General features: G+C 45.0%; 1 protein-coding gene across 1 annotated transcript in view; it reads right to left on the minus strand.

Moving 5' to 3' along the window:
* Window positions 1-15,411, minus strand: part of IQSEC3 (IQ motif and Sec7 domain ArfGEF 3) — a 382,113-nt gene that overhangs the window by 143,037 nt on the left and 223,665 nt on the right. Inside the window, exon 4 of the mRNA XM_078673720.1 lies at window positions 7,184-7,306. Coding sequence (XP_078529846.1) covers window positions 7,184-7,306 — 123 coding nt within the window. The remainder of the gene's footprint in view (window positions 1-7,183; window positions 7,307-15,411) is intronic.

Genomic DNA, 15,411 nt, shown 5'->3' on the forward strand with positions numbered 1-15,411 from the left:
GAAGGCATGGCTTGGCAATTCGGGTTGGACTGTTCCCATGAGGCACAGGGTCAGACTGATTTGCATATGGCCATGTCTGAACTGGGGTGGCAGAGTGGGCTAAAGAACGGTGATGGATTAAACCCAGATCTTTTGACTGGGTGTGAGTGTTTGATTGGTTCAGATGCTCCGTCTATCACCACCACCCCCTTTTGTACCGCTGTGTTCACAATTAGGCCATTAGGTGCTGCCTTGGCCCTCAGATATTCTGTCATGAAGGCGTGGAGGCTTCATGTGCTGTTTCTTTAGGGAAGCGCTGGAATTCCAATCACCTTGGGTGTTGCGTGAAAGAGTACTTCCATCTTCGTTCAATAACAATGGTGTTCTTAATATTTCAGTGACTATGTCTTCGCCTTAGCTCAGGCCAAGATTGGGATCCATGCCTGTGTCTTACTCAGGTTCAGGGAAAGGAAAGGCGAAGTTAGAGGATAGTGTCCCTCGACTAGGCTGCTGTGCTAATGAAGTATCAAACAGGGGACCCCTTGCTAAAGGGAAAGGGGTGTCGGGGGACAGGGAGCTGGTTCGAGAGGTCCAAAAGCCTGTGCTCCTATCAAGAATCAGAAAATCAAAAAAGGACTCATGTTCCAGAGAGTAATGAAAGAAAGATGGAGGTAAAAACAAAAGAGGTGTCTAAGGGTTGGATTTAGATCGTGGTGGATAGAATACTAGTCACAAATCGATGGGTAGCCAAACCACCGTATTACAAGTGCCGTAGGATATAATTAACTTGTAATACTGTGGACAGAATATTTCTCACACTTGTGATGAAATATCCCATCCACCAAGATTTAAATCAGGCCTTAAGTCCGAAGATGAAATCTTGCACTGGGGCAAGCTGGCAAATCAATAAAAGCCGCAAAGCAACCTTGGCAGCAATGAAATCCAGCTTGTCCCTCTTAGAGTTTTTGAAGTCAAAACCAATGTCTTTAAATGGGTTTCAATGTATCTGGCTTCGAGGGACCCTAACGGGCTTAAGCCTTGAACGCTGCCCTGCTGTAAGACTTTGAACACTAAAGAAAGTGACGAATCCAAAAGGTAGAACTTTGATCAGTTCAACTTTTGGGGAAATGGCCTTTACAATGCCGGCAGAGCCACATGTGCCGTTTCATTGCAATTACAACCACGCATACCTTAATCATGCATATGCCTTAACCACACATATGCGTGGTCAAGGCAATACATGGTCTAGATACCCAGATACAAGAAGCATCAGGACAGAAAGCTCGACACTGACAGGTAAGAGGGGCTGAGGTGGTAGTTTTAGGGGTGAGGGGTAGTTTTTAGGGCTCGGGTCGGGTTGTTTATAGGGCAGGGAGCCATGTTGTAGGGCTCGGGGCGGGGGGTCAGGGTTGTTTTAGGTTTTAGGGATGGGGTCGTTTTTAGGGCTTGGGGGGTCAAGTTGTTTATAGGGCAGGGGCCAGGGTTTTCAGGATCAGGGCAGGGGGTGTCGGAGTAGCTTTTGGTTTTAGGGATGGGATCGTTTTTAGGGCTAAGGGGGGTCCAGTTAATTATAGGGTAGGGTTTTACAGCTCAGGGCAGGGGTGTTGGGGTAGTTTAAGGTTTTAGTGGAGGGGTAGTTTTAGGGCTTAGTGGAGCGGGTTACATGTAAGCCAGGGGCCTGAATTTTAGGGCTCAGGACGGAGGGGTTGGGGTGCGAACTTTACTGTACATCCCTTTACCAATCATGCCTTTACCACAAAGTTGCACGGTAAAGGAATGTGTTGTAAACCCCTGTGTGATAAAGGAATGCATTGTTCAGACTAATTCGTTGTTTGGGCTGAGTGTTAGAGGCACGTGTGGTTTAGCCATGCCTCTGACATACAACCCAACGTTTGGTGTATCTAATATCTGCCCAACTATGGTCAGTATGAAATTGAACCTGGGTCCATGGGTCCTCTGAACAGATATTTCTCATTATTACTTTAGTATTTTAAGGTGCTTTTTCAGGGTAAGGTTTTAAAATTTGAATCTCTGATGCCCTTTATTGGAGTTTACAGCACCAGCCAAAGGTTGTATGCAGGGGTGTTCGCTGCCCGATGGGAGTTGGACGGTGGTAACTGTTGGATCTGGTATACGATAAACAAACGAAAAACAACACTGAAAAGACAAAAATCTGATATGAAGTCACACTTAGGATTATTTTATAACACCTCAATGTATGTTTAAAACAAAACCTAAGAATTTCAATTAAAAGAAGACAGTTAAAGTGCATTGGGTCTGTCGTTGGAAGGGGCAGGCACCCTGTCCAAATAGGGACCACAATGCTAGTCTGGGAAAGTCAGATATACACACTCTAAATTAACTTGTTCTCACCCTCTGGTAGCTTTGCACAGAGTAGTCAGGATTAATTTAAGAGGCAATGTGTAAAGTATTTGTGCAACACTTACAACAGCAAAACTGTGAAAACACCATACAAAAACAATCCACACCAGGTTCAAAGAGCAGAGCTTGATTTAATTAACAAAACAAGACCAAAATGACAAAAAGCCAATACGTAAAACCGGAGTTAGGAGTTTTTTAAAGAATATCTTGAAATGTAGTGCTTCAAAATGTAAAGAGCCAGCCGGGCTTTCTGGTTGCACTTGACCGGGTCAAATCTGAAAGTTCAGGCTGATTGCGATCGAGTGCAGGTCAGAGACAGGCACCAACTTGTCCCACTGAAAAAGTACCTTCGACGTCGAAGACCCAATGCGGGGAGCAGAAGAGGCAATGCGCCAGCATTGATCCCTTTGGATGAAGACAGTGCATCGGTTACAATCCGCTCAGTCAGGGATGCCTTATCAGCGGACCCTTTACGATAAAGGCGATGTGTCATCATCGTACCGCGCAGCCAGTGATGCGATGTCCTCATTCTTGGCATCAGCGGGGATGCGTCAGTGTCGAGGAGGAGATACCATGGTTCTAACCTGCGCGACAATGGTAATACATGGATTTTGCAGGAAAACAGCCAGAAAACCCCCTTCAATGGGCCCAGAACGGGATTGGCACCACTTGGCAGACCAAGACTCACAGTTGGCAGGGTACAGAGGTTGCAGAAGGGTTGTTGGAAATCATTGATGTCCCAGATGTCTTCAGAACAGGAGGCAAGCTAGCAAGCCCCTGGGGTCACTTTGGTTCTGGGGATGTAGAGATGCCGGTCCAGTCTTTCTCACTCCCAGGCAAGGAGTGCAGCGGGCACCAAGGCAGGCACAGCAAAGTAGGATTCCAGAAAAGTCCAACAGAATCCAGCAGAGTGACAGTTCTTTCAGTAGCACAGCAGTCCTTCTTCCTGGCAGAATTTTCTCTGATCCAGAAGTCTACTGAAGTGGTAGTGTCTTAGGTCCAGAACGTAGACCCAGTTGTGTTTATGAAGTGAGGGAGGCTTCAAAGAGAGGCATTTGAAGTGCACAAAGTCCCCTTCCCTCCTTCCTTGAGTCCAGATTCACTGCAGGGGGTATGCAGCTCTGAGTGTGGGGACAAAAGCGACCCATTCAAGTGCTAGTGTCAGATACTCTCTTCCATCCTGCCCAGATTGACCCATAAGGATGTTTATGGCCTGCCAGGATATGGATGGCCCATCAGGCACACTTAAGCTCCCTTTGTGTGTGGCTGTCTAGTGGGAATGCACAAAGCCCAGCTGTCACCCACCCTAGACGCCACAGAATGTTAAAGTAAGAAAATGCCATGGATGGCATTTTTTATAGAATTGCAGCTTAAAATCCAACTTAACCATAAGTTGTGATTTTAAATTGTGAGTCCCAAGACACCAAACTCGAAATATCAATCTTTTCCCTTTCAGGAATTACACTTATAAAATTTAACAAGGTAATTCCAATGTTAACCTATGGGAGAGATAGGCCTTGCAGTAGTGAAAAATGAATTCAATTGTTTTTCACTGCCAAGACATGTAAAACGTAAAAGTACATGTCCTCTTTTTTTAATGAATTGCACCCTGCACCTAAGGCGGCCCAGGGCCCACCTTAGGGGTGACATATGTATTAAAAAGGAAAGTTTGGGCCTGGCAAGAGAGTTAACTTGTCTCTTCATAACATTTGTAAGGAAGCGAAAGGTTTCTTAAAAAACTGCCACCATCCACTATGTAGTGGCATGCTTCATCCCAGGGTTGCTGCAACATTCCTGGCTCACCAACGCCTGCGATGGAGCAAAGGGTGGGGAAGACAAAACAAACATAAATGTGTTGGTATCTGTGCAGTAAACGTGAGACAGTGTAGTGCGTGTCTTAAAACTAACTCCAAGATACCTTCTATCAAAATGTATTCCAAGGCAGCATTTAATTTACAGGTACTGGACACATGTAGTGCATGTTACAAGGGACCTATAAGAAAAATAAATATGCCAATTTAGGATAAACCAATGGTGCCATGTTTTAGGGAAAGAGCACATGCACGTTAGCACTGGTCAGCAGAGGTACAGTCCCCAAAATCCTATAACCCAGCAAAAAAGAAGTCAGCAAAACAGGTCAGAAGGCAAAAAAGTCAGAGTAAACCAAGCCAAGTAATGATTTCAAACACACCAAATGCAATGCTTTATGACCTCACAATATTTATACCACTAAATAACAATACCACTAATTATTGCCACACCGTGCTATGTAAATTCATTTGTATGATTATTTACAGCACTTATAATTCCATCTGTTGAGTTATGGAGGATGTTGCTAGTATTGCTTTTGGTGTGTGAGTTATGGTTTGCACAACTGTTGTGAGAGTTTTGGATTGTGGTCCTATCTACAGCTTACACATTTCAGTGGTTTTAAAGTTTTTATTCATCACTACTTTAACTGTGCTTTTAAGTGTATTTCTGTGCTTTTTATACAAACTTTGAGGTGTTATAACCAACCATACCCATCGTTTCACTTTAACCTTTGTTTTTCTGCCAGTGAGTATTGCTACATTTAACTCTGTCACTTGGATCTTGCCATCAAAGTCAAAGTTTGCTTGATATCATGCAGTAAAAATGCATCACCACTTGCTTTGCCATTTAATGGTCTACAGTTGCTGAATCCAAACTTTGGAACTCTCTCCATATGGAACTAAGGGCCAGATGAATGAAAGAATTTTGCAGTCACAAACTCTGTAATTCACAGAATCACAGGGTTTGCGACCATACAATCCCTATTTGTCATGCATTAATCCCATTTTACAGTTTGGTAAAGCCTTTTCAAATAGCTAAATGGTGTTAGCGACCCATACCAAAATGCTTTTGGAGTTTCAATGAAAGGGGCATTCCTGTCAAATTGCAAATGGCTATGGAATGTATCAATGGTGTGCGACCACAATTCTGGTTGCAAACTAATGGTCAGTTACTGACTCCAAAGCTGGAGGTGACTGATTTGTAAAGAAGAATGGGCTTCGTTTGGATACCTTTCCTTTTGGGACTAATCAACTTACTTGAAATTTTCCCAAAAGGAAAACTGTTTTTAGACAGCACTGATTTCTATAAGGAGCCTTTCTTGCCTTTGCAGCCAATCACAGGGGGCTGCAAACTGTGAAATGCCCCATTGACACTGAAGCAATTTGTCCGCAACCCTGTGAAATTCCTTATATTATGAACTGACCGATTAGTGCATAGATGGTTCACACAACCAGAATCCATTCATAAACTTTGATGTAATTATTCAACTACTTTTTACGAATGGAATCTTCATAATCTAGCCCTGAGATCTCAACCAAGTACTCTAATGTCCAGGAAACAACTGAAACACATCATCGGCATCCAGCCCTTCAGTGAAACATGTATGCATCTATATCCTCTCACTTTATTCTTTTCTAATGCTCTCACGGGTTATTGATGTTTCTTGCTGACAACTTTTTCAAGTATTCTACTGGGTCCACGTAAAGTGCAATACTTCTACTTGGTTCAGCAGTGCTATACAACAAAGTCAAATACATGAATACATTCCCTGACACCATAAAGCTAAAAAAGAAACATGATGTACCTATCAAAGATAAGAAACATAAAAGGTGATTATTGGGTAAAAAGCCCGGCTTTCAATAATTCACTAAAAATCACTTGATTGGATTCAGCACACAAAGAGCTATGGGAAAGGACCAGTCATCGGTCACTAATTTAGCATCTTTTGGAATCTCTTTAAAAGCATAATGAATGGTTTTGTGTGTACTAGACAAGCTCTAAGACCACAAATTCTGTGGTCTTTTGGTATTTAAGATTCTGTAGGATGAGCATGGCTTTGAAAATGCCCTATTGCGAATAGATAGCCAGTGAAGAGATCTAAACACTGGTGAGATGTTCTCACGCCTGGCTGTACTGGGATCAATCAATCTGGGATTTGTAAAGCACGGCTACTCACACATGAGGGTCTCAAGACGCTGGGGGGTGGGGCTGCTGATCCGTGTGGAGGTTCAGTTGAAAACCCAGGTCTTGAGGTCCTTCCTGAACTGGGACAATGATGCAGATTGCCTGAGGTGGAAGGGTAGGCGAAGGATCTTACTCCGATTCTGATCTGGTGGATTCGTGGGACGAAGACCAGGGTGAGTTGGGCCGAGTGGAGTTGTCTGGCCTGTGTGTGGAAAGCGAGGCGGTAGTTCAGATATTCTGTCCCTGCATCATGGAGGGACTTGTAGGCATGTATGATGAGCTTGAAGGGGATTTTCTTGTTAATAGGGAGCCAGTGGAGTAGTTGGAGGTGTTGTATCATGTGGCTACGGCGGGGGATGTTGAAGACCAGTCTGGCTGTGGCGTTCTGGACATTCTGTAATTTACTGTTCTGTTTCTGCGTAATGCCGACATAGAGTGCATTGCCGTAGTCAAGTCTACTGGTGATAAGTGCGTGGGTGACCTTCTTTCTGGATTCTGTGGGGGAGCCAAGCAGCATCGTTCTGCAGTAGCTGAAGGCAGTGGAAAAGCTTTTCCATGAATCCTAAGTAATCCAGCAATTCAATCTGGACTGGATCAAGGCATTGACCTCTGGAATGTGTGATTTTTTTCCATAAATTAGAGGATCATTTTAAGGATTCACTATTGTTGGCCACCAGGTTACAATCCATTCAGACAAAACAGTTTGCGAACCAATTAAGCCAGGAGAGGGCAGGAGGCCCATTATTCAAGCCACGTGGTTTTCCTGTAATAGGAAATATCCGAAGGGCTAAGCATGTTAGTATAGAAGTGGAGAAATCTGACGTACCTGAATGCCTCAATCAGTCTTTCAACCTTCTGAGCCTCTCCTTGCACTCGAATATGAGCCTGGAATTTCCGCAATGCTTCGTCGAGCTCCATGTTCGAGAAGTCCATCTCATCCACCACACAGCTGCAGGAAGAGCAAGACAAATACCATTATCACCACAACAGGCATAAGTATGGGACTTCCTAGGTTCTAGCATACATTTCTGTATAATGCACTCTGAGTTAGAAATACGTCAAAAGATTTAGGATTAGTGTGATTTCCACTTCTTGTGTGTAGTGTTCACCAACAGCACAGGCTCTGCCCCACGCACCAGCACTATTCAGGGGAGCAAGATCAACCGAAAGAGCCAGGTGACTTAAGAGAAGAGTGCTGTGGAAAGTGGATACCTTCCCACTGGCTGCTTTATGAAACTCACAAATTCATGGTGCATGGGTCACCAAGGTAATGTCTGCCGATCACTACTGGCAGTTAACAAAACACAGTAGACATGCTGTCCTCACTGTCCTCTGAGAAGAAACCATTAGAAGCCCAACAGAAGCCAAAATATGTAAATGGATGCAGTACAATTTTGCTCTAACATTTGTACCAACCAACTAGTGCAAAAACACTATTTGCAGAGACAGGTAGGTACAAAATGTGTTTTGCATCCATCAGTTGGTTAGATATCTCTTTAGAACACTCTTTGCAAAATCAGTGCAAAACTGCACCACTCCGGGGCAAACTTTATTTAGCGTCTTCTAGGTCTCTTGAGAGGCACCAGTATTTTCACACTGAAGAAATAAGAAACACGTGCACCCAGGCTCTGAGGATGAAATCACTGGTGATGTATCTGGATGCATAAAGACATGACAAGACTTATGCAGCGGAGAACCAGGAACGAATTCACCTCTAAATGACCGATCAGTGAAGAGCTAATGACAAAAGGCTGAAACTGCGCTAAACTGATGAGCAAAAACAAGTGAAAACACATTGACGATATTACCTGCTCTGGTCCATACTCTGGTTTTAATATTTCTAACATTCAGTATAAAATGTGTTTTTCAGGTGCGTATTAGTAACACTCATTCTTTTTCAGATAGAACCTTGTGAGGGGGTGCCTTTCTTCTTCCTCTCTTTCGCGCTAGATTATGCAATATGTTTTGATTTAAATGTTCATTTCACTTGAGCATTTAAAAGCTTTACGCGATGAATATATTAAATCGAAGAGCGCATACCGAAAGGCATTTACAGCAGTGGGACGCTCATTGTATACTAATTAGTTTTAATTTTAGAAGCATATTATGAAATTCATGCTTCGAAATTGCCAGAATAATTCAAAACATTTCTTAGAACACCGACGAAAAGTGGGGAAGAAGTGTAGGGGGATTGGACAACGATCTTTTAAGCATTTCAGTCGACCCTAAAGTTAACAATTATTTATAACTGTGAATTTAGAAATTTAAAAACAATCTCCCAATTTTTTGTTTTTTTAAATGGTGGCAGGTTGATTTCTAATTTTGTACTGAAGGTATTTGAAATATATGACACACCTGCAAGATATGGGGCTAACTTTACTTGTTCAATATACAAATATATATCTGGTTAGCTGCTACATCAATCTTTATGTATTTATCCATAAGCTGCAATATAAGGTAAATGCACCTTTAATTATCTTTAATCTCTCTACAAGATTAATGTTACACACATTGAATAGTCCAAGGGTGCTCCCTCATAGCATCATTTCCCACCTTCAGAGTTCTCTGAGCCACAGTGAACCCTTTCTAAGCATATGATGGTAGCTGCCACAGCCCGTGCATGTAAGAGCGGTGGGGCCGAGTTGGGTGTGGGGGGGATTCGACAGTAGACCATGCAAGAAAATTCAATAAATAATTAATTTTCGCTCAACGTCGTCTGTCAAAATCCTCCCCGCCTCTCACCCGGTCCCACTGCGTCTCCACCGCTCTTACCTGCACGGGCCGCAGCTGGCTGATAGCCCACCACTTACAATCCATTTATATAGGTCGTGGGTCCAACGTGGATCAACCGGGCTGTTCAATGGCACATTTTCAGGATAACCACTAACTTTGTAGGTAATTCATTCTGCATAAATAGATATCAAGTAGTTAATATTCAAGTTTGGCAAAATTTCAGCCCAAATTGGCCAACACTGGACTTCTCTGACCAAGGTCATCTCGCTTCTTAAACAATCCTTTTTCTACCCTTCAACGTTCACCATAACAGCATACGAGTTACCTTACTCAACTGTGGTGTATGGCATGCTCATTGGTCAGCATTGCCTCTGCCATAACCCTTCCAGACCGGAATCATGTGCAACCAGCACAGTACCTGTGCACCACCCTGAACCTCATTACTCTATAGGCTCACATTGCTTACCTAAAGGTCCATCATTTGTTGCCTTACTTATGTCCTTTAAGAAATATTCATTTATACCCTCCCTTTTTGTTACACATGCTTCAGCAGAAATGATTTAAGCATGGGCTATGCCTCAGGACCACTATGTCATCTTTGGGGTGGTGAGTGCCTCTTTTATACAAAGGTAACCCGACTTCCTACATCAACTTAGTGCAAGTCCTCCATTGGAATCTGTTTCTCACTCTGTCATGTTTTTTTGACTGAACTCAGGGAGAGGCTGTCCCAAAGGGATTGCATGCAAACTAACTTCCTAAAATGCCTTTCTTTAGGCATAGGCAGAGATTACGGATATAGTCCAGTACTTCACACACCCATAAAAAATCTTGTTTGCAGTTTACCAGCAACACCTATAACTTAATTTAATTTTTAGGTTACATAGTTGCGTAGTCAGATAAGTCAATGTATCCGATTTTCATTTCATAAGATAAACTAAGGGATGAAAGTGAGGAACACGCTAGCGAAGACTTACGCCCATATATATATATATATATATGCTTCACACTTTTGTAATAGAAAACATAGACTGATACAATAAATTATTACTCTTAATGGCTGTTCCAAATGCAGGGACTGAGAATTATGTCCATCTCTGCTCATTACTCAGGATCTGCATCATCCTATATTTAAAAACATGGCAAACTGCAGGCGGGAATTTTACAGAAACGTGGGGACCACTCTGCCCCGCGTTGTGTCAGTATGTGAAGTTTGCATATGGGGTTTTCAGAATATGGAGCAAGAGCTTTCTGCTTGCTGAGGGGCAACTCCTCAACTGTGTACATTTTTATTTTTTTTATTTAACAAAGTTTTATTGAGCATATGGTAGTCATACATTTGCGGGCATCCACATTTGTCACAATATCCCAATAGTATGCTCTGCAGTGTTAAACCTAAAAGGAAAAAAGAAATCATATAACCATTGCCAAAGATTACATCACATCATGTCTTTTGAGTATCTTCAGTAACAAGAAGTGCCAATATATCCCTCTCCAGGGAGGCACCCGCTTATGTGATAGATTGGCACCGCACGTCCTCCACCCCGAGCAGCATCGCGTGTTAGGATTTAATGTATTGGGCAGTATCAGTCCCGTTCCAGCTCAGCCTGAGACAGTAGGTATTCTCTTAGTGGAGCCCAGATATCCCTGGGGCGTGAGGACCGTGGCAGTTCTTCAGTAAAGTCTCCAGCTGGTCTCGGCAGTATACCATGTCCTTGAGCCATTTATCCGCTAGTGGACACATTCTACTGTCCCATGTGAACAAGGTGCGCCTCTTTGCCAGTAACATCGCCACTTGAATAAATTTCCCAACAGCCCCCTGCATTTTTGGGCAATGACCCAGTAAACACAGTGCTGGAGTATTAGGCAAGGGCTCACCCGTCATTTCTGTGATCAGAGCAAGTACGCTCTCCCAGTATTGAAAGACTCGCTGGCATTGCCACGCTATGTGTATGAAACCTGCATCTCCCTCCCCACACCTCTTGCAGTTATCAGTTGCCCTTAGTCCCATCCTCCACAATCGTAAAGGAGTATGATACGTTTGATGCAGGAATTTGAGGTGTATTATGCGTAAATTACTGTTGGACATTAACCGTCCTGTTATCGAGCAGATCGACATCCACTCCTCCTCTGTGATGGGGGGGTCGACGTCAGCATTCTATCTTGTCAGACATGAGGTAGAGTCGTGTGGTGTATCTTTCTGTACAGCTCTATATAATTTAGTGACCAGCTTGCGTTTTGTGGGTGTGGTAATAATCAATTGTAGTGCAGCAAGAGTCTCCTGTGGGAAGCTCGCATAGTGGTCCTTTATGGCACGCCGCAGTCTGTAGCATGTGAACTGGAACAACAGTGTAGGGTTGTGTATGTAGGCCAGATCGTCCCCAGTAATGTACATGCCTTCTGGGAATATATCACTCATCCGTGTAATACCTGCTTCCCTAAGCGCCTTGACAGCCCCCTGATCATTAGCCACTGATAAAGCTGCGTGCCCCTCTATTGGCATACCGGGCGCATGTAATAGGAGTTTCCGCGTTCGTCGGCCGATCGCCTGCCATGCTGCTACTGTGGTGTCAAGTGTGTTTATCTCTGCTCTGGGGGTATGTCGGTGGGTGTGTGAAATAATGCCGCACAGAGGGATAGGGTGCGCGTCCCCCTCCTCAACAGCTATGTGAGGTAAGAAGTCATGGGGTTTGTGCCAATAGTATGCGTAGTGCGCCTGGCAACACAGGTAATATGCATAGAAATCCAGCGCATTAAATCCCCCTCTATCGTACGTTAGTGTCAAGGTCTTCCAGTTTATCCTCGCCTGTTTAGTGCCCCAAACCAGCCTCAGTAGCTGCGTTTGTAATGTTTTAAAAAAGTGCTGGGTCAGCGGGATCAGTATGTTACAAAATTGATATAAAAATGTAGGCAGCACCACCATTTATATGATGGAGATGTGGTCAGCTAAGGACAGGGGAAGGCACTGCCATCTGTCTATTTGTGCAACTAAAGCTTGATACGCAGCACCGTAATTTTCAGTCATTACCACTTGGGGGACCCTATGTAGCCATATTCCTAAATATCTGACAGGATCTGCTGTCCAGACCAGTGGATATTCAATCGTTGGGGGGTAGTCATTGCCGTCAAAGGGATAGAGACAGATTTATCCCAGTTTATCTGCAGGCCCGAGTACAAACTGAATTTGACATACTCACTCAGTATAGGGGACAGGTGTGCGTGTGGTACTCTGACGTAGAGGACCATATCGTCCGCGTATAGTGATATTCCTACCGGCCTGTTATTAAAATTTAGAGCAGCCTCTCTATGGATCTGCCTTATCTTACAAGCCAGCGGCTCCAGCACTATGGCGAATATGAGTGGAGAGAGGGGGCATCCTTGACGGGTGCCTCTACCCACCTCAAATTGTTCAGACGTGTCTCCCCCAACTCGTACTCTCGCAGATGGCTCTGTATATAAAATCTGTATCCATTGAAGGAATACCGAGGGAAAACCCATTCTGCGCAGTATGTCCAACATGTACTTCCATTCTATAGAATCAAATGCCTTTGCGGCATGTAGAAGAACCGCAACAGCAGGCAGGTCGGGATTCAGAACATGCAGCATGGCAAAGATAGTACGTAGGTTTAATGAGGTAGAGCTATCAGAGATAAACCCAGCCTGGTCAGGCAGTACAAGCATGAGCATAAGGGGTTGTAGCTTGGTGGCCAGTATTTTAGCTAGGATTTTGGCATCTTAGTTAATAAGAGATAGGGGTCGGTATGATTCGCAGCGTTCAGGGGGTTTATCTTTCTTTAAAAGGGTCATGATCATTGCTTGGCGCAATGAGGGTGGAAGACGACCGGATTCATGTGCTTCAGCATACATTCCTAAAAGGTGGGGTGCCAAAATATCTGCATGGCCCTTGTAAAATTCTGCAGTGAGCCCGTCCGGGCCGGGGGCTTTTCCGTTCGGAAGCGTCTTAATGGCATCTACCACATCCTCCGTGTCTATCGGAAGCCTCAGATATTTGCGATGTGCGTCTGACAACCATGCGCAAGCGATGTCTTGTAGATAGTCGTCCATGGCTGCCTCACCCATCCCTCCCGTGGACGTGTATAGCGTGGCATTGAACTGACGGAATTGCTCAACTATGGCGGCAGAGGTATAGTGAGGTGTACCATTCATGTCTACGATGTGGTCTATGGGCGGCTGATAAGCGCTGCTCTGCAGTCGGCCCGCTAGTATTTTGCCCAGTCTTCCCCCCTTCCCGTATCGCCGAGCAGCGTGGCGTTTGGAGAGATACTTCACCTCCGTGTCCGCTAGCGTGTTGTATTCGTCTATGTGCGTGTGTATGTCAGCAAGAATGGTTGTCGAGGGTGCGGCGTCATATAGTGTTTCCAGCTCTCGCAGCTTCTCTCTACGGCCGTTAGCTGTCCCCGGATGTCCCTCAGTATCCCCGTGGAGGTGCTTATGCAAGTGCCCCGTATCGTTACCTTAAAGGCCTCCCAGAGCGTTTCCTGGCTGTCCACGGACCCCACATTTAACTCAAAATACTGCACTATGGCCGATTTAATAGCATCTGCATATGTAGGATCTAGGAGTGCTTCCGCCCTGAACCACCAGGTAAACGGTTTGTGTGTGTTAAGCGGGATATGTAGTGAAAGGAGAACCGGATTATGGTCCGACAGTGTTCTGGGGAGGTTACGCACGTCTGCGACCCAACCATTTCCTCCATCACTTAGTAGCCAATAGTGAAGGCGGGACCAGCCCCCGGTCGCGGGAGTGATATGTGTCCCCGTTAGTACTCCGGTATTTCTGTGTCGCCATGCGTCTATTAGTCCAAACTCAAGCATGCCATCTTTCACAGTCAGCAACTTTTACCACTCTGACACTCTGCGGGTTAGATTTGTCAGTCCGGGGATCGAGGTATGTGTTAAGGTCGCCACCAAGTATTATGTCCGTTTTTGGCCATTCCTGAAGTGCTCTAAACATGTTTAGGTATGTCGAAGTGTCGTCAATCACCGGACCATACACATTTATCATCGTTACAAGCACATTACCTAATTTCCCCATCACCTTCGCCCATCGGCCCTCGGAGTCAGTGTTAGTGTGGAGCGCTGTGAAGGCCACCCCCTTTTTCACCAGTATGAGGACTCCCCTAGCGTAATTAGAGTATGACGATGCTAGCCGGTATGATGCCCAACGTTTGGCAATCCTGTCCTCTGATGCCTTGGTTAAGTGCGTTTCCTGTAATAGCGCGAGGTGTGTCTGGAGTCTGTCAAGCTGTGCCAGCACTTGCCTAATGTTTTGCGGTGTGTTTAGGCCCCGGACGTTCCAAGTTATGCAATTATAGGCGGTTCCAGTCATGTGTAGTGCTCATGAGTTGTGTATCGTCGTTCGGTTTTGCAGTAGGATCGTGTCCCCGATTGTGGAAACCATGTAGTGTAGTGATCTGGACCGTGAGTGACTTTGGCCTGTGAAGAACAAAAACATTCCCCCCCACCCCCCTCCCACTTCAGCATACCCAACTTGCTAAAGACATGTCCCTCAGTGAACTCCCACAAAGTCTCAACAGTAAGAAATTCAGTTCCCGTTGGGGATCACCCATCGGGGGTCATGGCGGCTACAGCCTCTCCCAGATGAACAGAGGGAGGGGTGCCACCGATTGTACAACATTTCCCACCAGCTCATAGCAGTTCAGTATACATAGTAAACAATCATACCTCCGTGCAGGACTGGGGTGAAAAACTTAAGAAATCAGGTATATCATATTGGTATCAGTACCACCCGTCCTCCCGCCTTTGATATCAGTGTCGCAGGCCCTCTGATAGGCCTCGCCGTGCCCCTCTTACTGTTCATTCATCTACGTCGGATGTCTGGGATGCCGGAGATTTCTGTTTCTGGTGCCGCAGTGCCCGCACATGGTCCATTGCATGCTTAGGGCTGTTGAAGATCTTTCCATTTTCCATCGTGCCGACTCGCAGTCGCGCTGGGTATAGCATTGCATAGGGGATCTGGTCTTTCTGCAGCAGCTTTTTGACGGCCTGAAATTCATTGCGCGCTGCTTGCACGCTCGCTGTGAAGTCTGGGTAAAAGGATAGAGCATTACCTTGATAAGTGATGGAGCCTTTGAGTCTAGTTATTCGGAGAACTGTGTCCCTATCCCTAAAGTTTAGTAGGCGAGCAATGATCAGTGTAGGAGGTATTCCCGGCGGCGGACTCGCCGCGAGTGATCGGTGTGCCCTTTCTATTGCAAACAAAGGGGATAGTTCTTCCTTTCCGCAGATTTCCCGCAGCATCTCTTCGACATATTCCTCTAGCCTCCCTACATTTGTCGATTCG

Source organism: Lissotriton helveticus, chromosome 1_1 (assembly GCF_964261635.1).
Source record: "Lissotriton helveticus chromosome 1_1, aLisHel1.1, whole genome shotgun sequence".
Classification (NCBI taxonomy): Eukaryota; Metazoa; Chordata; class Amphibia; order Caudata; family Salamandridae; genus Lissotriton; species Lissotriton helveticus.